Here is a 26,082-nt window from a genome sequence, read left to right as displayed (position 1 = left end):
AATTTCCTCAGTAAATTGGAAAAACACAAAAGTACCAGTAATACTGCAATACCGTAATATTAACGCACTGTATGTATGTATGTAGATTGCATGTGCTTTTGTAATGTACATGAGAATGCAAAGTACATACAGGAAAAAACACCAAACAACCCCAAGTAAACAGCTGTCATAAGCCTAGAGAAAATTATAAATAAATGGTGTGAAATGAAGGGCATGACATTCAACATACACACATACAAGGTGGCGCGAATTAATTATGAATGTCTTTGAATAAGTTTTGTACTAAATAAACAAAAGTGATTTTAAATGATGAAAATGTTTATTTTGTACAATGCAGCTGTCTAGTTTACAATTGTTAAATATGATTGCCGAACAAAAAGTATACATCTTCCGATAGGGTGATTAATTTTGCGTAATTTTTTACATGCATATGTATATGTCAAACGCATTATGCTCACCTTAACTTGTTCAAGTCCCAGCTCTTGTCTAAAACTACAAAGCTAACTATGTAGGACACCCTTATGGTGTTAGGGGTAGGCAGAGGCTAGAAAAAATGATGATTTTCAAAAAATTTTTTTTTGCAAGTCAATTGCTTTATTTCACAAAAATAAAAACATAGCATTAATACATTATGTTTCGACTTGACTTAAGCAAAATTTCAAACAAAAAGAAATATTAATAATTGTAAAAGTTATCGCTGTTTGTGTGGAGCTCGTTTCTCCAGAAGTCCTTTGCGGTGATCATCACAAGTCCTTGGTGATTCATCTAAAATCAATCGGACAAGAGAAATTAGTTTTATTAATAGTTGTGCCTGCGCAAACAAATTTTTTTTTTCAAAATTAACGATATGGCGGCCTCAGGAAATATTTTTCAGATTTTCGAGAAAAAACCGAGAATTAATTGTTAAAAAAAATCGAAATTAAAAAAAAGCCTTCGATCAGGCAGGAGTTTTTTATGTTTTTCAAAAACAGTATAAATTTTATTGAAATCTATCAAGCAGTTTTTAAGTTACAGTGATCACCAGTTCAAAAAACATATGTAGTTTACTTAGTTACACAATCCGGTACAACTCCGAACTAAATGATCTCAGTCAGAACGAGGCGGCTGTGCGTTTTGCTAAAGCGGAGCCCATAAGATGGCTAGCCATGACAGGAAAGCTAATGGGCGTAAAGGTCAAAAACGAACCGAGGAACCGATGGATAGACGCAGTGTAAAATGATTTCTAGGATTTGGGAATAGGTAACTACGAAGCAAAAACCCAAGATCGATCGATTTGTAGGAGTATCATAAAGAAAGCTTTGACGCGCCACACGTTGTAATGCTGTGAAAGAAAAAAATATGTATAGGTATACAAGCATACATACGTATATCACGCATATACTCGGAAACTCGTAAATTGTCAAACATCTGCCAGATATTCGTCACGCTTGTTGACAAAACAGCCCGAATCCTTAAGCTTTCATAAGATAAGACACAGAAAATGTTGGCAATTTTGCAAGCTGGGTACGAGGTACTACAATCAGGGAAACTTTTTGTTTAGGGCAATAATTCAATCTGACATAGTACGAATTATAAGAATTGCTTACAACTCTTCCTAGAAATTCCTTTCTTCCGCTTCATACATGCATATACACACCCATCCATGTAGGCACACTTCTTATACATTATTTATTTGCTGTCAAATGAGTGTCACCGCAAAATTTATTTCCGCTTATTTGTATTGGATGCCATTTGCCAAAAAATTTCATCTGCTGAACGGCATAACGATAATAGCCGATATCACAAATGTAATCGCAAATTTAATTTTAGACATTCAGATGATAAATTTTGCGTTAGTTGCTGCCCAAAAAATAAATAAATAAATGAGCGCATATACATACATACATATGTGCATATATTTTTGTTTGTGTTTCATATTCATTGACGGAAATTATTGGTTGGTGCTTGAAATATGTATGAAGAGAGTTTATTTTCTTTCCGTATGCACTCATATATTCATATGTATAGGTACATACATACATTCTTGTCGACTGTTCAAATTGGTTTTGGATAAGCAATTATATATTTTTAAACACTGCTATTAGCTGTTTTATTTCAATTAAATTAATTTTGTTTTTGTTTCTTGTTTAATTGTTCAAATTCAACGGCATACCAGGCATAGACAAATTCCAGTTCGGGTGAAACCAAAACAAACAGACTCGGCAGATGTTTTAACAACAAATAAATCGTTTATCTTTTTCATACCAAACCAATTCATATATGACACATTGAAAAAATGTTTCTTTTATTCAAAATTAGCTTCATTCATCAACGTCATTTCCATCAAGAACAACACAATCATTTTAGCGCCGCTCTCACATTTCAATACCTCTTTTACAGAACTATTTGTCTTTTGCCTAAAAAGGCCAGCGTTTCAGCGATAACCTCTTTATTCGAGCGAAATTTCCTACCGCCGAGAAGTTTTTTAGGTCTGCGAACAGCCAGTAGTCGCTGGGAGCCAAATCTGGCGAATACAGTAGATGTGGGAGTAATTCGAAGTTCAATTCATGTAGTTTTGCCATTGTTTTTATTGGCTTGTGACGCGGTGCATGGTTCTTGTTTTTGGTCAACAGTGCGCTAACGCGGCACCCTCTTTGAAAGAGCTCTCTCATAGTCAGATACTCATGCAATATAAAGCCAACGCTCTTTTGATATCTTTACGATGTCAGCTAACTCATGCAACTTCACTTCATCGATCATTCAAAACGATTTTGTGGATTTTTTTTGGTGTTTGGATGTTTTCTGGTGTTACCGCCTCATTTAGACGTCTACTGCGTTGTGCATCAGCGATGTCTTTATGACCACGTTTAAGGTCAGCAAACCATCGTTCTCGGTACTGTGGAAGTAAGGAATATTCTAAAATTTCTGAAAGTGCAAACTAGATTTAGGAAGAGCAGACCAAGCTTGCTATGCGGTATCTCAGTTGTTTATGAGCCTACGTGTGTCTTATAGTGGTCAGCCGCTACAACCCAACCCAACCTAAGTGAAGAAAATTCAGAAAAAACACTAAAATAAACAGTTATACTATACAGTGCTAAATCTTTAAGTTCTTCTATCCAAAGTACACAGCTACATATGTATGTGCATATGTATGTGGTGGGATTGTGTAGTCGCATATGTGTATTTGAATATCGCTTATAATATTATATTAACTGTTTATTATTCTTTGGCATATTTCTTGTTCATATTTTGCGAAATCACGTAGGCCACTACGCTCAAAGTTCCTGGAATAAAGCAATGTTGCACTTTATCTACCGATAAGCGATTTCATTGAGGGATTACACATTGGCAAATATGCCATGTAGAGAAACTCACTAATGCCCAACTGGTGCGCTGCTATTGAAATTAGGACCATGACTAGCTCCCGTTCCCTCTTTTTGTTATATAAGCATTTGTTCAACAATTCGAGTCTGAAGCTAGATAACAACAATTCGAGCCTGAGGCTAGAATTTTCAGGTCAGCCTAGGTTTTCCCTGCAGTATGTGTTTTGCTCACCGATAAACATTTGTAGCTATAAAAATGATTTCTAATAATTTTAAAATTTCAGAAATGATGTATCTAAAGGCTTTTGTGGGCTTAGAATCATAGTCTGATATTTATTTTCAGATCTGACCTCGTGCACTTTGCGCTTTATTCCAACATTTTTTTCTTTAGTACATTTGCTACTATATTCATTTAAAAAAACTAATTCTTTTCAGTATAAAATTATTGACAGACCTTATGGAGCGAAATTATCCAATGATAACTGCTTATTAGTATGCTTTTATGACTGTTCATTTATCTTGTAATTTCAACTTTTTTTTTGTTTTTATAAAAATATAGTTTATACTACAACAAAAACCGTATAAAGTAAAGTTAATGCGGCCTTAAGCATTTTCTCAATTTATTCTGCTCCTCCATTCTCCATTCTGATTTTTGAAACTTCTGGAATTGGCGAATTGGCGAATTTTTACAAATTTGAAACTATGCTCTATATGTTTCTTCTATGATATATATTCAAAACAAAATTGTTGAAATTATATTGTAAAATACTAGCAAACCCGGCCCCCTTCGCTGGGCACACTAAAATAGAATAGATATGGTTTAGAACAGAAAATATATGATTTTCATATTATTTATTTCTTTATTCTTTATTCAAGCGCTTTGGCATAAACAATATTTTCTGTTTTTCTATTTGTTTTTGAGTAAATATAAAATATATGTAAATTGAAAATCAGGAAAAAAGAAGATTGTTTTTAAATTTCAAATCAACGCAAATGAATAACTAAGAAACAATCGTCTTTTTTCCTGATCATCTATGAATTTTTCGTTTCAATTTATATGTTTTATTAAGCATTGGAGCTTTTTTAACCATTACCCATTTATATTTTTCAAAAAAAAAAGAAACAATTTTTTTTTCCACGAACACATAATTTCATTTGAACATTCGGATTTCACATTAAATTCTCAAATTTCATAAGAAATTATTCACTGTTCCAAAATCCACTCCAAAAAAATTCACAAAAAATTTTTACACATTGCACTTACGTTTTCTCCTTATGGCATCCAAATCAGAAAGAAATATTGACACATTGTAACTCACACTGTCAATTTGACAGTTCAGTTCCGCCCCAAGCGTTAAAAAAGTAAACGACATTATGGCTGGTTCAAAAGAACGCTGTACGCGTTGCCGGGGTTCCGAATTACAACCAAACTTTACGAAACCCATTTTCAATACTTACTTAACAATGTGTGTAAGTTTGGTTTAATTCGGTGCAAAGACACGGCGGGTCCACGTTTTGGCATATATTTCGAGACCCTAGTTATCAATAGGTATGAAAATTACCCCGTATTAAAGCACTTATCAACAGCTTTCATTTGATACCCAAATCGGACATACACAACCAAAGGTTACCCGGGTCCACGTTTTGACCTATATCTCGAGACCCCAGTCACGGAGCGGCATGAAAAATACTCAGCACTAAAGCATTCATCAACAGCTTCAATTTGATATCCATATTGTACAAACACATTCTAGGGTGCACGTTTTGACCTACATATATCTCGAACCCTATCCACCAATAGATATCCAAACTATACGGAAACCATCTTCAATACCTTCTTAACAATGTGTGTAAGTTTGGTTTAATTCGGTGCAAAGCCACGGCCGGTTAGCGAACACACACAAAAAGTTGACCTTATTTTATATATAACTAGCAAACCCGGCCCGCTTCGCTGGGCAAAGACACGGCGGATGCACGTTTTGGCATATATTTCGAGACCATAGTCATCAATAAGTATGAAAATTACCCCGTATTAAAGCACTTATCAACAGCTTTCATTTGATACCCATATTGTACATACACAACAAAAGGTTACCCGGGTCCACGTTTTGACTTATATCTCGAGACCCCAGTCACGGAGCGGCATGAAAAATACTCTGTACTAAAGCATTCACCAACAGCTTCCATTTGATTTCCATATTGTACAAACACATTCTAGGGTCCACGTTTTGGTCTCTATCTCGAGACCCTAGTCACGGAGTGGTATGAAAAATACTCTGAACTGAAGCATTCACCAACAGCTTCCATTTGATACCCATATTGTACATACACATTCGAAGGTTACCCGGGTCCACGTTTTGACCTATATCTGGAGACCCCAGTCACGGAGCGGCATGAAAAATACTCTGTACTAAAGCATTCACCAACAGCTTCAATTTGATATCCATATTGTACAAACACATTCTAGGGTCCACGTTTTGGTCTCTATCTCGAGACCCTAGTCACGGAGCGGCATGAAGAATACTCTGAACTAAAGCATTCACCAACAGCTTCCATTTGATACCCATATTGTACATACACATTCGAAGGTTACCCGGGTCCACGTTTTGACCTATATCTCGAGCTCTATCCACCAATAGGTATCCAAACTATACGTAAACCATCTTCAATACCTACTTAACAATGTGTGTAAGTTCGGTTTAATTCGGTGCAAAGACACGGCCGGTTAGCGAACACACACAAAAAGTTGACTTTATTTTATATATAAGATATAATATAATATAAGATATATATATATTATATATATAATGAAATATATAAAATTGAAACTTATCAATATGTGGTGCACACTTTATTTTGACACTGACAGTATACTAGGTGGAATTGTGTAACGCTTCTAAACAATGTCTATGAATCGTTAATAATAATAATAATTGAAAAAGATAGATTGGCGCGAAATTATTATTTTTTTTTAATTTGCAAAATTTTCAAAATTCACTTTTTTTTACTTATTTTAATTAATGAAATTTTTTAAATTTCATGTTTATAAATATAATTTATTTTTGTCTTTTGAAAATTTTCTGATTTTACGAGCCATCGATATTCTGTGTGCAAATTAACCAAACCGTTGCCTTTGCTTTCACTTCTTAATGTAATTATGTATACTCCGTGCTCGTCTGATTATGTGAGCCAGGAATTTCAAATTATGCGTTTCATAATTTATATATTTAATTATAAGAAAAAAATTATTGAAAACAAATTTAATATGGGGAAATTTGTCTTTAAAAAACCATAAATTCTTTCAGCCTGACTTGACCTACTTGACCTGGCGACCTACTGCATCAAGAGGCATGATCGTTGCACTCCAACGTCACAACTCCGACATGTCGGTTTGCTTGCGCTTATTTCTTCATATTTGAGGCTGCCAAAGTATGAAATACTAAGGCTGCAAACACAGTGCACGCTGAGGCGAAGACGAAGATGAAGACGAAGCTGAAGAGAAATTGCTTGCGTTGCGAGTAAGCGAATAGGTTGCACAGTGCAAGACGAATTGGTTGCGCTTTTGTTATGTCGCAATGGATTCCTCATCAGATGATGACCTGCTGATTGAGCAAAGCTTATATTTTAAATTAAAACGTATAAAAGTAAATAAAAAAGTACACCCTATAAATTTGGGAAGAGAAGCATTTGGTGAATTTTATCATTTGTATGATGAGTTGCGCCACGATGCAAAGAAATTTGTGGAATATACCAGAATGACAATTAGCGCATTTGATTATATTCTAATTAAAATTGAGCCACTTATTATTAAAAATTGGACTAATTTTAATAAAATGCCAATTATTTGTGCTGAAAGGCTAATTGTGACGTTAAGGTAAAAAATAATTTAAAATACAATATATTTAGTTGTATGCCTTTTATTGATTATTACTTCTCATTTAATTACTTGTTTATCGACTGTCTTAACTTAATTAACGTGCCAAAGCATAGACAGAACAAACAAACAAAAACCACGGTAACTAGCAAGCGATTCGTCTTCAAATTCAGTACAGCAGCGTTTGAAGCTGATTGCTTGCGTTTCGTCTTCATCACAGCGCGCACTATGCGTACGAGCGAGCGAATTCATACGATTTGTTCTGCACTGTTTTTCGTCTTCAGCTTCGTCTTCATCTTCGTCTCAGCGTGCACTGTGTTTGCAACCTAAGTGGAAACTAAGTCAGTGTACATTTAATTTAACTTAAGTTAGCTTAGAAAATTACCAACAATTACTCAACACGTGAATATTTTGTTTTTGTATCTTCTATTTCTTTGTTACTTCTGGTTGACAGTTCCTCTCTTAAAATTCCATATCAAATAAACTATTTTGAAAAAAATATATACCTATATATAATTGGCACGGATATAATAAAGGCCGCGGTCGACCAAAAAACGCTTGAAGAAGGTCGTTGCTGCGCGAACTAGCAGATGCCGACTTCTGATGGGGCGGTGCAAAAACAACAGCACTGAACCGTGTACGATGGAAGAGTCTTGTCGAGGTTCTATGCTCCCGAGAGGAGTGAACAAGGACAAAAAAAATGTAATTGTTCCACAAATGGAGGGACCTACCGTTTCAAGCCGACTCCGAACGGTAGATATTCATGGCTATTCGTCAGCTTTTTCATGGCGGAAATACAATCGGAGGTTTGCCATTGCCTGCCGAGGGGCGACCGCTATTAGAAAAAGCTTTTTCTTCATTTTGATCTTTCACCGAGATTCCAACCTAAGTTCTCTCTTAATTTCCTAATGGTAGTCACGCACCAACCCAGGATCTAAAATCTACAGTTCCTCAAGTTAAGTTATGTTTTAATCGCTAAAAAAGTTTTCTATATAAGTAATACGGCAACATATTAAGTTAAGTTAAGTAAAGTTACAAAACTTAGGTTTCCACTAACAGAGTTTTGATACGCATTAGTTGAGATGTCACTAATTCTGATCTAGAAATATGATTCATTAGTTGCGCTTTTTCCTGCTGGGTTTATGTATTTTTTTTTTTTTTTTTTTTTTTTTACGAGGAGGAAGCATCGAAAGCCTGTACCCCGTCAGTGTAGGACTTTAACCCAGCTAAACCTCCTACCGTCCATGTACCGATCCCCTCCCGGTACTACCGTTAAGTAAATCGTCGGGAAGGCGGTTGAACTCTAGGCTCTACGTCAGTTACACTTCACATGCAGTCCGTCAAAAGTTGCATGTACTTTAATCCTCCCCCAGTTTTGTTTGTTACCGAAGCAAACCACCCCAGTTGGGCCTGTCCACCCCCTCCCACCATACTTGTCACACGTCAACTTAAGAGTTCGTTTCTTTGTCAAGTATCGTCTGTTTATCTGCCGCTGACCTCGGATATGTCTGCGAGCTTTAATGCATAAATTATTTGGCTAATTGCGGCCGAGATCTTATCCCACGCATACTTTGAAGACATCATGATGTCCACTATGTTTTCTGGTACTATCGGATCATCTGATAGTGAAGCTAAATCCTCTCTGATAGTCACAAATCGCGGGCATACAAAAAATACATGTCTTGCATCTTCCTCTTCATGGCATATTCGACATAAAGGCGAATCACGTATCCTAAGGCGATGTAGATACTTCTGGTAGCAACCATGGCCTGTCAAAAATTGCGTTAGCTGGAAATTAGGCTCACCATAGCTTCTATTTAGCCATTTTTCGATTTTTGGGATTAGTGTATAAGTCCACCTTCCCTTTGTCGCGTTTTCCCAACGCTCCTGCCATTTCAGCATGGATGTAGCCTTCTCTCTTTTTATGATCGCGGATATGTTACTGTGGTCCTGTTCTTTCTGCACGAACACTCTCGCTCTTTCTTCCGCCAATATATCTATCGGAATCATGCCTGCGATCACCATTGCCGCTTCGTCAGAGGTGGTTTTATATGCGCTTATCACCCTCAGTGCGCAAAGTCTGTACATGGCTTCGTACGGTCTTCTATATGCTTTTACCTTCATGGATTTTGCCCATACTGGTGCTGCATATAGCAGGGTGCATGCGATGACGCTAGATAATAGCCTGCGTTTGCTGCTTCTCGGCCCACCCACATTCGGGAGCATTCTAGAGAGCGCACTGAACATTCTTGATGCTTTGTGGGTTATATATTCCGCATGTGGGCCAAAACTGAGCCGGTCGTCAATTATAACACCCAGATATTTGAGCTGACGAGACGATTTAAATTTATGTGTGCCTATGCTGAAAGAGGCTATCTCTGGTTTCTTGCGGGTACTGATGAGGACCGCTTCCGTTTTCTCCGCTGCAATGGATAAACCTACGCTATCCAGCCAGTTTGTTACGGTAGCAATTGCAGTGTTTGCTTTGACTTCGATATCGCTCACCAGTTTAGCTACAATTACGAGAGCTATGTCATCCGCAAAGCCAACGATGTGTACATCTGTTGGAAATGGGAGTCGGAACACTTCATCATACATAATATTCCAAAGCGTGGGGCCTAGCACTGAGCCCTGTGGCACACCTGCTGTAATCTTATACTTTTTTATTCCACCTTCTGTGTCGTATTCTAAAACTCGATCGCTCAGATAGTTTCTGACAATATTATATATGTATGCCGGAACAGATAGCTTTTTAAGTGCCTTCAGAAGGTGCCCCCAGTCTGCTGAGTTGAAGGCGTTTTTCACATCTAAAGTCACTACTGCGCAGTATTGCTTATCACCGCCTCTCCATCGTTTGCCTGCGATCGCGTCTGTATCAATCGTGACCACCTTTTGTATTGCCGCTGCAGTAGACCTTCGCTTTCGGAAACCATACTGGTACGGGGATAGTCCCGCCTCGCATTCAGTGTACGGCTGTATTCTGTTATTAATAAGCCGCTCTAAAAGCTTGCCCATCGTGTCAAGGAGGCATAGGGGACGGTAGGATCCTGGTATACCTGGTGGCTTCCCTGGCTTCGGGAGCAGCACTAGTCTTTGCCTCTTCCAGAAATTCGGGAACACGCCTTGCTCGAGACACAATTGCATCACCCTAGCAAATGTCTGGGGATTTTCCAGGATGGCTGTTTTTAATGCTATGTTCGGAATACCATCCGGGCCGGGAGCTTTGCGATCTCCAATCATTTTTGCTGCTTGTACCACTTCTTCAGGTGTTATATCATCAATGTCATTTATAGATGCTGAAATGTATGACATTGGATCTGTTTTGCGGTGAGGAAACAGGGTCCGAACTATATTATTTAGCAAGTTAGGGCATTTTACTTGCGGCGCTTTAACAATTTTAGACATTACTACTCTGTATGCATTACCCCATATGTTTTTGTCTGCCTCGTTGCATAGCTGATTAAATGAGGCTGCTTTACTTCGCCGGATCTCATTTTTTAGCTGCTTTCGAAAATTTTTAAAATTTGCCAGCCTAATTTGATGCTCCGCAGTATTCCGTAGTCTTTGGCAGATCCTTCTCTCTCTGAAGCATTTCGCCCTTAGTTCTTTGATTGTGTCATTCCACCAGTATACTTGCTTCCGATGACAGCCTTTTACTTTCCGGGCCATCGATGCTTCGCAGGCTACTATAATGTCTTGCACAAGCCTATTTGCTGCCCTTGCTGCTGATTTCTCTTCTTGTACGCGCTCTATGACCTCGTTTAATACAAAGTTGAATAGAGGTTTGTCCAGTGTTGTCAGTCTCCATGCTTGGTGCAGAGAATTACTAGCAGAGATATAATTGTTGTCTTCTTTTCCTTCCGGGATGTCTATAATTAGGGCTTGATGATCGCTGTGGGTATAATGCTCGCTGACCTTCCATTTGACGCATCTAGCCAAGGAGCCACTAGTAAAAGTGATGTCTATTATGGACTCCTTACTATCTCTTTGAAAGGTGGCTGTTCTTCCATCGTTGGCTATGACCAAATCTAGCGGAGCGAGCGCCTCCAATAAAGCCGCGCCTCTGGCGTTCGTTCTCCTACTGCCCCATTCCACTGCCCATGCATTAAAGTCGCCGGCTATGACGACCGGGTGACGACCTCTCGCAGTCTCTACAATATGATCTAGGAACTCCCGGAACTCCCGGGTTTATGTATATATGTATGTATATGTACATATTCGCATACAGGGTCATGTGTACTTTGATAAAGTGTGTGCAAAAAAGTTCAAACCACGAGTAAATATTGTATTTATACCTGTAAATTTGCGATAGAATTTACGATCAAGAAAATATTGATTTAGTTCTCTATCTCTTGGCCGCTTGAGTTAATATTGGATTTATATTGTTAAATATGGATTTAAATGCACTTAAAGAGCGTTCGGAAAAATTTATGGAATCAAAGCACAACGGCGTATACACATACATTTCTACAGTGGTATGTGATAAAATTAATTAATAACTAAGGCAACTGACTTAACCTCCGGTATTTCCTAACAAAATGATATTCTTTAATAAAGTAATGCCATACAAGTACAATAACTAAGTCAACTGCCTGAGCTCCGCGGTTTATTGGTGATTCAATTCGCATAAGCTGGTTTTATATGTTTGTTGTTTTGTGATTTTGTTCTTATCACTAAATACGTTTTGATCGAGGTCAGCGAAGCAAGCTTTTCTGTTTTAGTCTTAGCGTTATCCGGTAGTAAAGGCGGAGGTATTATAAACAATTAATTCACACACGTTTGACCAACAATGTACACGGAGACTTATATATTCCAACTCTTATGATTCTTTCCGATTTTCTAATTTTAATCAACCAAAAGCTGGCTGTGCTTATGAAGAATAGCCTATTTCTAGCCTATCTTACCATTTTGAAAAGTTTTAACTATTTATTTCTTAATTTTAAATATTTTTTTTTTATACAAATATAATTTATTCTATAACAAATACCATATTAATCCATATTTCAAACTTTGTTCAGGATTTAAGAAAATTGAACAAATTCCCATCAAAATTAAAAAGGATTTTAATTAGAAATAAAAAAATAAAAAATTTGGTACACAGTTTTGTAGCCTATTAAATCTTAGTGTAAAATTATGCCTGTTTAAAGTGGCTCAAAATTCTTGTTTGGTTACGTAGTGCTGGCTGATCTGTAAAAAGATCGCTCTTAGACCTCTAGAGTATATTGTGTTACCAGTGCTATGTATTTGGGTCAAAGATATTATTTTATGTAATCTGCAGCATCTCACATTCTCTGGTAATGCTCTATCTCTTCCTCTTCTGTTCTAACGAAATGACCATTATTTTTTCCTTAGCTGACGTTGCTTGGCTCTTTAGGCAGTATTTTTTTTTTACAAAGCGCAGTCTGTCTTGTGGTTGCATTAGTTTAAGATGGTATGTGAGGTGATAAGTGTATAATTTTCGGAAGATTTTTTAAAAATCAATCAGCGTAATTTATAAAATTGGGAATGTTGTGGAGCTTATAGTAGGATACCATACATCTTGTAGAAAAGTGTTTGGCTCTCACTGTATGAGTCTTCCTTAGGATTGACTCTGACTACTATGAGGACGGCACAGGGCCTGATAAACGCAATACAGTGGATTTCTTCAACTCCATTGCCTCTACTAAGCCAATACCGTTAATGCGTGCTACTAAACTCAGTAAGATCACTTGCTGTCAGATGATAAATAGAGTGATTTTTGAGTTAAAACAGAACACTAGATATGAACTGTCGATAACGCGTTCTTACAGTGGCTCCCTTGAAGAGTATAAATAAGGCCACTTCGGTATATGAAATGAGTAGAAACCAGGATTTTCCTGCGCGGGGTACCCACACTTGTGTTAGTCCTCCCGCTGGTTCTTCAGCGGCTTGGGTATCGGGTATGCAGGCCCAAAACTCATTCACAACCAAGACGAGTAGGGTTGAAAATTAGGACCCTGGAGGAAGCAAGCTACTGGTTGAGGATGGACACCTATTGGACGGTGTGTCCTCGTCGGGCTCTATACATAGCTCTATCGAGAGACTGTTGCTGGGTGAAAATGAGTTGGCTCAGTGGAACCAGTGAAATCAATGGGGATGCAGGTCATGCCTGCAAATCCTTTAGCTGATCCTGAGGAAGCTGGACCAACTCATTAACGTCTCAGTACTCTGACGGACGAAAGTTATGTGGTTAATTTGAGTGCAAGTTCGAAAAGGACCATTGAACTAATGACTATAAGAAAGCGTCTGATTCGGGAGGCCATTTGGAGGACGTAGACGTGGTTATGATGCAGGTAACCCCTAGCTGTCATGCCACCACGACCGAGAAAACCAAATTGGTGCCTGTTCTGGCACCAGCTTCGGCGTCTATTGGGACTATGGTTAATCCGAGTATCACGCTCAGAAAGTACCAGTGCACCAATCGACGCGGAACAGATGCCAGCTTCAGGAGCAAATCTGTCTAATAGGCAGAAGAAGCGGCAAAGGCAAAGGAACGCGAAGAAGGCGAGAGAAGCAGAAGGTATGACTACGGCCAACGCAGATTGCGGAGCTATTTGGTTATTAATATGGCCCATCGACTTCCGTCGTTTTTGCGATCAATCCCTGGCGCTTTTACCATGACCATTTCTTCTAGAATGCGAAGCTATAGCGACATGAAGATATAGCCATCTCGAGCTGGTACTTGATTTGGATGAGGTACTGTGATGAGTAGTGGGTACAAAATACCTTTAGGTAAAAGTGCAAACCTCCCTTTAGTTATATTCTATTCTATTATCTGGTTGACACCATACGATATTTATGCCGGATTGCTGTAGATATGTTGTTGAAACTAAATTGCTGGAGTTAAATACTCAAGGTCAAACATATAAGGGGGGACAATCTAATTTTAGCTTGCCAATATCTACTTATATTAACTTTTCATGGCTAACTTGTCCCCAAACTGCTTACTGGCGGTATCCAATAAAATTCTGTAGTGTTTAACCAGTCTCGATTTCTGGATCTCGCGAAAAAAAATTTTGCTCGAACATCTAAAAAATAATTGCGCGGTGTGGGAATTTAATAGGTGACAACAGACTCTACCACTTTTGCCTGATAAACACAAAAACAGGCAGAATAAAGTATTATTTTACCTCCAAGCAGTCGGAGAAGCGTCTATCATAGCGTAGCGCTTTTTTGTTAAAACTATTTAAGGAAGAGAAGTAATTTAATCTACTAAATACTAGAGCGCACATATAAATGGCGGTTACACCCGAGATCACAAGGTCACAGAAATGTTTATGATGTTCCACATGGCCTTATTCTGTAAATTTTTATTTTCCTTATGTGTAGAAAGAGCCTTGCTTCATCTTCTTTGAGCTTTTACTTTCTTAGGTTTGAGGTCTTATTTTATTTCATACAGCTCAAGCTAAATCAAAATATGCCTGTACTTTCATTGGCACGTACGGCCCCCCCATTCGCTTAATGAATAGATTTCATGCTTATAAATACCCGTAAAATATAACTACTTCGAGTTTCGTTATTAATTGTGGAATTTGATAAAGTGGAAAAGTAAAAAGAGAATAATAGTTAAAGGGTTTGGATGGAGATACGGCTCTGTTGTTGATAAATTGCATTTATAGCAATTAAGTTTTTGCATTGTTGTCATTATCTGAAAATCAATAATGGTTAATATGGCAACAATAACAGCAAACATTCTACTGTTGATATCAAAGTAAACACTCAACAAATACTAAAACAAATAACTTTTAACATCAAAGAGCTAAGTTATTTTCAAAATCATAATGCCATAGAAAGAATATTAGCAGCAATTAAGTGACACGATTACTGGAAATTTAATAAAATGATAAAGCAAAACCCCATTCATTTATTACGTGGGAGAGACATTTATATTTATGTACACTGCTAGCGCACATAATTAGGCTGGATTTTAAGTGGCGTAGAATTATAATTTGACAAAAGAAGTATTAGAGAAATTAGATTTTTTTAGGCTGCACATAGATTCAAGACGTGAATGATGGAATTAGATTTCCTACATATGACGGCTAGCGAACTATCCAAGAATGATAGAATGGAAGATTATGCCCTGAGATTTATTCTGATACAATCAAAATAACAGTATGAATGAGAGGCAAAGAAGAAGTCAGAAAAACATACAAAATAACTCACAAATGATATGCAAATAGAATTATTATATTTTACCTTTTTCATATTGCATAAACTTCATATTGCAAAATCATCATCAATAAAATCCTTAAAATTTAAGTGTTTTGTTGTTGACACGGCTTGAAACGACAATTCGTGTCTAAATATTTCCTTCTTTGGTTTAAAAACACCCTTAAAAACTCACCGTCCATTTTTTAAAGGTTCAATTCTTACTCTTTTCGCAATTTTTATTTATTTCTTATTAAAAAGTGGCGCAAAATTAATCACTCTATTTTACGATTTATAATATTTATCAAATGGCGTCGTACGTCAATCATATTTGGCACTTTGAACTAGACCGCGCTTCTTAGCGATGGCAGAATTCGGTATTCCCGACCAGTTAATACGTTTAACACGTTCGACCATGCAGCATGTAAGGAACATAGTAAGAGTTCAGAACAATCCGTCGCGAGAGTTCGCCACCTTGAACGGACCTCGCAAGGGGATGGACTCTCATGTCTCCTCTTTAATATTGCCCTTGAAAAGGTCATCAGGGACTCTGTCATAAACACAAAGGGAACTACTTTGCTTAAATCGGATCAACTGCTGGCTTACGCGGTCTACATAGACATAATCGAATCCTCACTGCCTTCGTAAGTATTGAGAGAGCAACAAAATGTATGGGTTCAGAAATTAACGAAGCCAAAACTAAAGCGCTTTGTTCAACTACATCGGACTCTGTCAGACACAATGTGGGTCAAATACTAACAATCGGTGACTATGGTTTCGAAGTAGTGAAGGAATTTAAATACTTTGGGGTAATCATTAATCATGACAACAAAATGTCTGCAGAAATCGGCCACAGAATCCTTATGGCCAACCGCTGCTATTTTTCGCTGTGTCAACACCTAAAGAGTAGCCTGCTAGACAGAAAAACAAAGATTTCCCTGTATCGCAGAATTATAATTTCCATCTTGCTATACGGTAGTGAGACGTAGACACTCAAAGATGCAGATAAACAGAAGCTACTGATTTTTGAGAGGAGAATTCTGCAAAAAATTTTTGGCGCGATATGCGATAAATTCGAGTGACGGAAACGCTACAATCATGAACTCGCAAAACTATATGCGCACCCATCTGTGATAACCACAATCATGATCAACAGATTGAGATGGGCAGGTCACATATTGCGGGCTAGCACGGATTAGCCACCTCAACAAATACTCTTCGGTACATGCCACAGACAGAGAAAAAGGGGTCGCCCGCTTAGATGGATAGACGGCGTAGAAGAAGATGCAGGTTTATTGGGATTTCGGGCATGGAGGAGACAGGCACGAAACCGAGACAATTGGAGTCATATGCTACAGCAGGCGAAGACTCGACCAGGGTTGTCCAGCCAACAATGATGATAATGAACTATACAGTGTACGAACAGACAAGAAATAAAGGTCCAAATAAAAATTAAAATCACGCACAAAATGGTTTTGTTTATTTAGAAAAATGTTATTCAAAAACAAAATTGATGATTAATTTTACGCCACCTTGTATATATCATAATTTGCAAATGCCATGATGCCAGATAATTTACACCTAATTGTGAATTGCATTAAAATTTGCAAAGAGATTTGAGAAATAAATATTCTCACTTTGCAAACCTTGCCTGGGTATAAGTTTGTACCTCTGAAATACCAAGCAGCACTGAATAAAAAGGCGACTTGATTAGCTTGCCAAATTATTCGTCATAACGTACGGGTGTTTTACTCTGAAAAAAAGTTCAAAAAGCGCTTAATTGCGTCTGTATCTATGGACCCACATATGTACGTACAGAAAGTTGATAGGGTATTTCAAGTTCGAGTGTCTTTTTATGGCAATGCTTCTTTTATAACTGTCAATGCTCTTTTCACAAACGTTAAGTAGATTGGGAGAAAGTATATAATAATAAAAATCTACCAGAAAAGTGGTGTATCTGTAAAAACTATATTTCACAAAATTTTGAATATTTTCAATCGTTATAAGCGTACAATAGAGCCCAAAAAAAAAAAAATTACCGACAAATTTGGGTCGACTGAATCACTCGGTACAATTCATAAAAATAGCAGTGCAGGTTTTTAACTTCCTCTCCTGAGACTGCTTGGTGCGCACTGATGTCTGAAGGTGTCATTGTACAATTTTTTTTCGAAAATTCAGCTGGAAATGTGTTCATCAGCAACAGATGCGATATACGCTAACAACGTCATTTTCCTTGGATATTGTTGATATGTGGTTTTAGAGAGATTGTGCAATATGCCACCCAACCAAGGAAGTAACCAGTTGATTGCAAATGAAATTTTTGCGCAGAATGATTTCATGATATTCTGTAGCGTTTTTTTTTGTGTTAAGATTTCTTTGGGTAACTCTGAAACAATTTAAAAGCTTTGAACGATAACAATCGGCGCAAAATTTTCAAGATAGACGTCTATTATGGCTATGTGTTATCAAAAGTTTCACCAAATGAATCGATAAATCCATGATGTATACAATTTTCTAAGCGATTCAATATCATTTGCAAAGTAATCTGATAAGTTGCTCGCAAATGCGCATTTACACAGGCGGCAAAAGTTGAAGAAATCTAAATTTCAAAGTTGACATTTACATTGTGGTAAAATATTAAATATGAAGAGAAGAAGAATTGTAAAACTTTACCAAAGAAAATATAAAAGAGCTAATCAACAAAATACTTCCTACGAACTATCCCTCTTTTTAACAACAAAAGTAAACAAAGATTAACGGACCACTCAGCTCATCAGTATATGACCACCACTGGAATCATTGAGGACCCGATTTACCTGTCTCGCTTAGAGAAAGCGGATAGCACTGAGCATTTTATCTGTGAGTGTCTTGTCTTTGCAAGACCAAGGCTGCGAATTTTGGGTTTCGATGTCATGAACCCAATGAGTAATATTCGTTCTTTCAAACAGGAGGATATTTTCAGGTTTTCCAAAGAAGCTGGAAAATTCTCGCAGGACTAGCTATCTCTGTTCTTATCCTATTCTAAATCCTTCTCTCTTGACTAACTACCCTGATCTCTCGGCTCGCCTTTTTCAAATTTCAATTTCAAACAAAGTTTGATAAACAGTAAATCGTGTGTATACCCTATGATCAAAAAGTACCGGGAATGTTTAATTTAAAAGAACCGCACACGTGGGAATCGGTCCATATTTTTTTCTTATATTGGTAGGACTGTAAGACACACATCTGACACTTTTTAGCGCCATCGGATCGTTTGCGAGATGCTGTACGTCGCAAACGGTCGGAAATGTGGGAAACAATTTTTGGACTTTGCATGATGATAACGCGTCATCGCACCGAGCCCAAATTGTGCTGGATTATTTGACCAAACACCAAGTAAATACCATCGTGCAAGCACCGAGTTACCACTTCCTGGAAGGAGATTTCAGTCGATAGAGGAGATCAAAGAGAATGCGACGAAGGAGCTGAAGGCCATTCTTTCGTCGGCCTACCAGAGGTGCATGGAGGACTGGGTTAAACATTGGCACATGTGTGTTGCTTCAGGCGGGTCATATTTTGGAGAAGATAAAATAAATTTGCCGGAAATTTAACTCTATTTTGTTTTATTTAAACATTCCCGGTACTTCCTGATCATAGGGTAGTTCGGCACAAGCTTTCAGAAAAGTTGAAATATAATTTAAGCTCGTGATTTTGGTGGATGCGATGTTGTTGTTGTAACAGTTCATTAGCCCTGCCAATACGGTGTAGTCACCGATCGTTATCGTCTAACTCATCGCACGGTACGCCCTGGAAACATGAAGAAGAGGGGTGTTAGGAGAGTATATCAGAGTCGATACTGCATACTGCTTAAACATAGACACGTGGGGCATTTAGAAAAACTATATTTTGTCATTAATAAATTTTAGACCCTCTACTACTTACCTCTGTGCATGTGTCAATATATATGTAGATAAAAAATTCTCATTAAAAAAGTTGTAATCCAAATGTATAAAAATTCCAACTTGAAAGACCCTGTACAATACACGAATACATTTTCATAACTACAAATAGTGAAAACTACTTATTTTTAATGAACCTTTAGCAACAATATTAAATTAAACTTTTATAATCATAAATACATAAATACACAAACAATAGTGAAGTAAAAAGTTCAGAATGTTTTCCGCTACACTGCGTCCGGTCATCCTCTGCGCCGATTTAAAGGTGTGAAAAACATTTATTAGCTACACGATGAGAAAAATTTTATCCCACCATAAATTAATACGCAGCGAAGCATGGCCGGGTTTCCTAGTGCATGATGAATTGTGAGTTATTTTACCGAATTCTGTGCCCAACTGCATCTCCTCAACTCTGGGATAAAACAGATCGGTTGCAATGCATCTGTGTAGTGTTGATCTAAATTCCGCATAATTTTCGATAAACATCATTGTCTTGTATGATATTTGAATGGAATAAAATATGAATTCGAAAGTTTATTTTGTTAAATTAATGAAGAAGCCTTTTTAGAACAGATTTAAAAGCAGATGTATTCCGAAATTCTATAATTCTGCATATTTCATTTCTGCAGTGATGTCCCAACTGAGGCTCTTGGGCAAAAAGAAATTCATTATTTTCTCGGTAGATGGCTGTAGTGATCAATATCTCGTGAAGTATCGATCAGACAATTTAAAGTTTATGCTCGTTGTCAAGGTGATATTTCAGAGTAAAAATTCGTGAAATGCTTTTTGTTTGTTCCATTCAGTTGTGAGTTACAGGGAGTTAGCAATGGAAGCACCAAAGAGAAAAATTGGTAAATTTTACAATTTGCAGTTACAAAATGCGAAAATGCACGCCAGACCGCTGAAATTGTAATGGTGCAGGAAGCATTTCTCTGATCTGGGTTCCATGACATAGGAACATAGTGGGCAATGAAATTTCTGATGAGCTTGCCAAGAAAGGGACTAAATTGGCCTCAGAGACCTGCTACCCGGTCATCGGCATCCCCCTGAAAGTTGTTAAAGGGGAACTGCACAAATTATTTCTCAGGAAAGCGCAGAAAAGATGGAGCTCCATTTCTTCATGTGTTATTTCGAAAACCCGATATACGAAGGACTCATAAAGTCCTTTGGACTCCTCGCCATTCAATTTCCAAACTCGTAGCTGTGTTTACCGGGCACATACTGAAGCACATCGCACATACAAGGAAAAACTAGTGTTACCATTTAACGCCAATTGCAGAAGCTGTGGGACCTTTCAGAGAAGCAGATTGTAGAGCATTTTGTCTGTAAATGTCCGGGTTTGGCAGCTAGACGACTAAGGTCTGAGCGCTCCTTTCTTCGACAACCTTGGGCAGTGCGCCAACCTAAATCCAATCAATCTCCTCCATTATATCAACAGCTCTGGCTGGCTGTAGATATCTGCCTGTTGGAGGTCTCATAATGATATCAAAACGGCGCTCTAGTGCTACTTGACGAGTGCCAGACCGGCACTTCAACCATTTCACCAACCTACCTACCTATGGTGCAGATGCTGTAACAGCTAATTACTTACAATTTTGGTTTCATCGATTCTGTTTAGACATTTTTGATGTTAAAGAAAATGTCGATAAAATCATAAAAATAATCGAAGTTGGCCGGCATGGTAGTAGTCGTAGCATTGCCCAGGAGCTAAAGATCGACCATAAAACAAATTTATGTCAAACCATTTACGCAATTATTTTACGCAAAAGTAATGTATTTATTTTTCTCCAAACTAATAGTAATTTAAAATACATACAAATTCTCTTTATTAACTTATGACGAATTTTTCTTCTATATTTTTTATTTAGAATTAAAAATGTCGTATCGTCCACTCTTTGGCAAATTAATGGAGGCTACCAAGCTTCGTCAGTTGTTGACTAATCAGCATCCGGTAAGTGGAGTATCGTATGTATGTACTATAATGCCAACTTGATTACATTTTCCTTTAATTACAAATATCCTAGATGATAATGCGCTCACAGCTCCGATATAGTTCCATCAGTAAGTCGTCAAAAGCGTTATTGTACTCGCAATAGAAGTCAATGTACCAATGTAATTTTCTCTTGCAGAACCCAGAACTCCTCTTAACAGCCCGTCGATGTTCAGTCCAACGGTTATTAAGCGCTACTGGGAGGTAAGTTTTACTCATTAGAACGTATTAGGAATAATTATTTAATTATAGGAACAAGTGTAAAATACACTTTTTTAGTGTTGGCATAAGACTTAAATATAAATAAAATAAAATAATTTTTATAAAATTTTCTCAGTGCATAGATTAATGAGTTTTTTCCTAAACCTGCTGCGATATTTTGAGTAATTTCCAATGAACAGCAGGCCTTGTTTTATTGGTTTTATGTTTAGTCATAACTCAAGTCAATTAATTATAAGTATGTATGTATGTATGCATAAGTTATTAAGAAATATATTTTATTACTTAAGTAAATTCATTTCAAGCACAGGCCATTTGTTTTATAGCTTTTTATCGTTTTCGCGAATTTACATATGCATACGTATGTATGTATGTATGTATGTATGTATTAGCTAAGTCATAATGTAATAGTTAGTAGAGTGCGACGTAGATTGTCCACAGGTCACTGTTTTTATAGAGAGAATATATATTTTAGTAATAATAATATTTAGTAATAATAATAATGGGCGCTAACTGACTACCTTGTTTTACTCATTGGCGAACGTAAAGGAACTCAGAACAAAAACAAAATTTTATTTAAAAAAAAAGTTTGTAAAATGTCTTATTTGCTTATTTAATCGCAATTTTTAAACTTTTTATAAAAAATCTTTAGAAACAAAATTTTTTTATTTTTTTTATTTATTTAAGAGAGAATATATTGATATTTGTAGAAACTAAATATTTAAAACTGTAAAGTACATAACAGTATTTGTCGCAATTTAGTAAAATTGACTTTTTTTATTTACTCACTGGCGACCATTAAGTTAATAATAAATTAATAAAACATTGATAAAAAAAATAAAAATAATTTTTTTCACGGTAGAAATAGTTTATTTAATTATCAATAAGACATATTAAAAGAAAACTAATGAAAATTGTTATATTTTTTGTTTGTTTTTTTTAAATACCAATACGAATATATAGTTGTAAAGTATAGAAAACAGTTGAAAAGCGAAAAATTGTTATCCGTCGAGAAATACGAGTATATAGACTCCATGAAAACATATACATTTTTTTTATCGGAAAGTATTTACTATTTACTCTGTTATCGTTTTTTGAAAATGAATCACTCGCACCTCAATTCTGCTTTTTCACCCACTTGCACAAATGGGAGGTTATTTCCAAATGTAGATATCATAGATAATTTTGTTGCGTTTTATTATTGCGAAATATACATGTAATATATTTGATGGATTAATGTAGGCGGCCGTCGTAGCCGAATGGGCTGGTGCGTGACTACCATTCGGAATTCACAGAGAGAACGTAGGTTCGAATATCGGTGAAACCCCAAAATTAAGAAAACACCTTTTTCTAATAGCGGTCGCGCATCGGCAGGCAATGGCAAACCTCCGAGTGTGTTTCTGCCATGAAAAAGCGCCTCATAAAATATCTGCCGCTCGAAATCGGCTTGAATCTATAGGTCCCTCCGTTTGTGGAACAACATCAAGACGCACACCACAAATAGGAGCAGGAGCTCGGCCAAACACCCGGAAAGGGTGTACGCGCCAATTATATATATATATATATATATAAGTAGTTTGAATTATTTTATAATGCTTAATTTGGATATAAAATTGAATCAAAACTGCAATACCATGTATGGGCTCATATGCGGTATAAGTTTAAGGAATTGAAAAAAAATTTTAATTTAAAGGCAGTTTAGTAAATTTCTCAATTTTTTTGTGCAAAAAAAAATTTTAAACTTTTTATTTTTATATAAATTTTGTTTAAATTTAAAAGAAGTTTTTTAAATTTCTCATATTTTTTGTTTAAAAATGATTTTTAAACTTTTTATGCACATTATTTTTCTTCCCAAAATTCCTCAGAAATTTTTTAATTTTTTTTTTTAAAATTCCCCCGAATTTTTTTTTTATTTTTATACTACTTTTTTTATTTAAAAGAAGTTTGTTAAATTTCTTATTTTTGTGTTTAAAAATGATTTTTAAACCTTTCATGCATATAATCTTATTTCCAAAATTCCTCAAACAAATTTTATTTTATTTTATTTTATTTTATTTATTTTATTTATTCTTTTTTATTTTTATATAATTTTTTTTTGTTTAAAAGAAGTTTGTTCAATATCTCATGTTTTCTGTTTAAAAATGATTTTTAAACTTTTTATGCACATAATTTTTTTTCCAAAATTTCTCAGACAATTTTTATTTTAATTATGCATACAAACAATTTTTACCTAACAACTACAATTACCTAAACACCGGAAACAAAAATGAAAAAATTTGAATATTTTTATTTTATTTGTTTCTATTTTTTAAGGGGTTTAGTAACCGATAATATCTGTTTGAAATATACGTATACTTACGCATAACGCATAAAGTCTGCGTTCACCTTAAAGATATTTTTAAGTTGACTAAAACCACAAAACTAACTCATAGTTCAAAGCATATTTTATTTATTTGTTTCTTCATTATATTCGTAAGTGACAAAAGCAAAAAAAAAATATCAAGATTCTTCACTTTATTTTTTATATAACGTTATAAGTTATTGCAGTTGCATGTAAATATAGCAACCAGAAAGTCTGCGCTCATTTTTAAAATGCACCTCACTTCACTTTTAAAGCTTCATAAATAATATTCTGACACGATAATTAATATTTTGTTAGATAGCCTCGATGTTTTCGGACTTCACTCAATCTATTTGGCATTGAGTTTACTAACTTCTCATCACTTGCTGTCATGCATCCCACACCATATCTCCATCACCGCCGTGTTTGACTGTACCAACAGGTTTTTATTTCTCAAGAACAATGCCTGATTTGCCCCAAACAATTTGACGAGCACTTCTCCCAAAAATTACTTTTGCCTGAAAAATTACTTGTTTCCAAAACTCTGTAGGCGTAGTTTTATAATTATTAACAAATGTGCTTTTATCTGTTCCCTTTATCATAGTATCCATCTTTAGGTACAACTTTTCTAGCAGTTTCCGCACAAATGATTTTTTAAATGTTTGCTTTATGTTTTCAACAATTATTGATGATGCAATTCGAGGGTTAAACTTTGCCATATTGAAGAAGCGCCCTTCTCGGACCGATAGCAAAACTCAGCTGTTCTACTTTCGCATGTGATGTGGTCAACTAATAAAAATTTTAGTTTTTTCGTGCAGATAATTTTCTTGCTCTTGTTATATTAGATGACCTGACCGAGTTTGGGCTTTTCTTCTTTAATGATATTTGGTTTAATGGGTTTACATTCGGTTTGAGCCTAGTGAATATGGAATTATTCACTATTCTCCAAATGCGAAAGAACTCTTCTGCGACACTTATTTGATAGTGAGCTTCGACATCACAAAACACTGGTGGAAAATATTTTCAACTCACTGACGTAAAATTCGTCCCCAACACTACTCTGACTCGATGAAATCGCTTGAATGCACATCTAGATCAGCCAAATGGCTCCAATTTGGGCAGAAATTTATCTAACCAATATTTTATATTGAAATCAATGATACGGATCGCACTTATCATCATCATAATGGCAATTACAGCTCGGGGTGAGCCAGTGCTTCCTTCACAATCGCGCTCCATACGACTCGATTCATTGCGTCGCTTCAATTAGTATTTTTATTTATTTATCTGCATCAACATCATCTGCCCATCTTGTTGGCGGTCTTCCATGCCTTTTCCTGCCCATAATAAGAGAGAAAAGTCGTTTTCGCAATTCTGCTGTCGTCCAACCTAAGAAGGTGTCCTAACCACCTTAGCCGCTGAGCTTTAGTGAAACGCACAATGTTTTGACCTGATATCAGTTGCTCGATCTCATCACTGTATCTGATTCTGTAAGAACCATGAGCTTCTCTTACTAGTCTAAATATCCTTCTTAGAATTTTGTGCTCAAAGCGGAGAAGATAGTTCTTTATATGGTCTTATTAGCGTCTTGTAGATTTTTACCTCACACGAACTCGATAGTAATTTATTTTTGAGAAGCTTGAGATGAGAAAAAATAACTATTAGCACCTTGCGGTCTATCATTCACGACGATTAGGGAGTCTGTAGTGCTGCTAAGGCTTATACCCAGGTATTTAAAATATTCCACTTTGTGAAAAATATATGAGCTGATCTCCAGATTTCCATAGCGGGCGACGCTCAAAGACATAAGGAGGTATTTTGTCTTATCGACATTGACTTCAAGGCCGACTAGCTTGCTTTAGTTATCAGCTTCAGCGTACAGTCGGCAAGTGCGCGTTGGTTTCTCGCAAGCATAGCAAGGACGTCAGCATAGTCGCACTTACGCTCTGTGAAATTTGGCTTTCATCTTGGCTACTGCTGCGCATTGCTAATAACCCAATTGAATACTAGTTACGTATTTCCTTTTTTAGACTGATAACTGTTGGGTCACCTTCGTAAGCATCCGTCTGGTGCAACATTTTATTTATTTATGTCGACTTTCTCATCTTAATCTGCAAATCTGTTTGGGAAGAAATATTTACAAAAGCTTTTATCAATAAATGTAGTAAAATGAAAAACGATCAGCTTACTTCGTTTCACTGGAAAGCACTGCATACACATACACACGAAAAGTATGGATGCATTAATGT

General features: G+C 36.4%; 1 protein-coding gene across 3 annotated transcripts in view; it reads left to right on the top strand.

Moving 5' to 3' along the window:
* The window catches only part of LOC128871533 (uncharacterized), a 114,846-nt gene that overhangs the window by 20,444 nt on the left and 68,320 nt on the right, over window positions 1–26,082 (top strand). For all 3 annotated transcript variants that reach the window (XM_054113358.1, XM_054113357.1, XM_054113359.1), the window contains exons 2-4: window positions 21,152–21,234; window positions 21,308–21,344; window positions 21,413–21,477. In XM_054113358.1, coding sequence (XP_053969333.1) covers window positions 21,160–21,234; window positions 21,308–21,344; window positions 21,413–21,477 — 177 coding nt within the window. In that variant the 5' untranslated portion in view covers window positions 21,152–21,159. The remainder of the gene's footprint in view (window positions 1–21,151; window positions 21,235–21,307; window positions 21,345–21,412; window positions 21,478–26,082) is intronic.

Source organism: Anastrepha ludens, chromosome 2 (assembly GCF_028408465.1).
Source record: "Anastrepha ludens isolate Willacy chromosome 2, idAnaLude1.1, whole genome shotgun sequence".
NCBI classification, from domain to species: Eukaryota; Metazoa; Arthropoda; class Insecta; order Diptera; family Tephritidae; genus Anastrepha; species Anastrepha ludens.
This window is presented reverse-complemented; position numbering and strand designations above follow the sequence as displayed.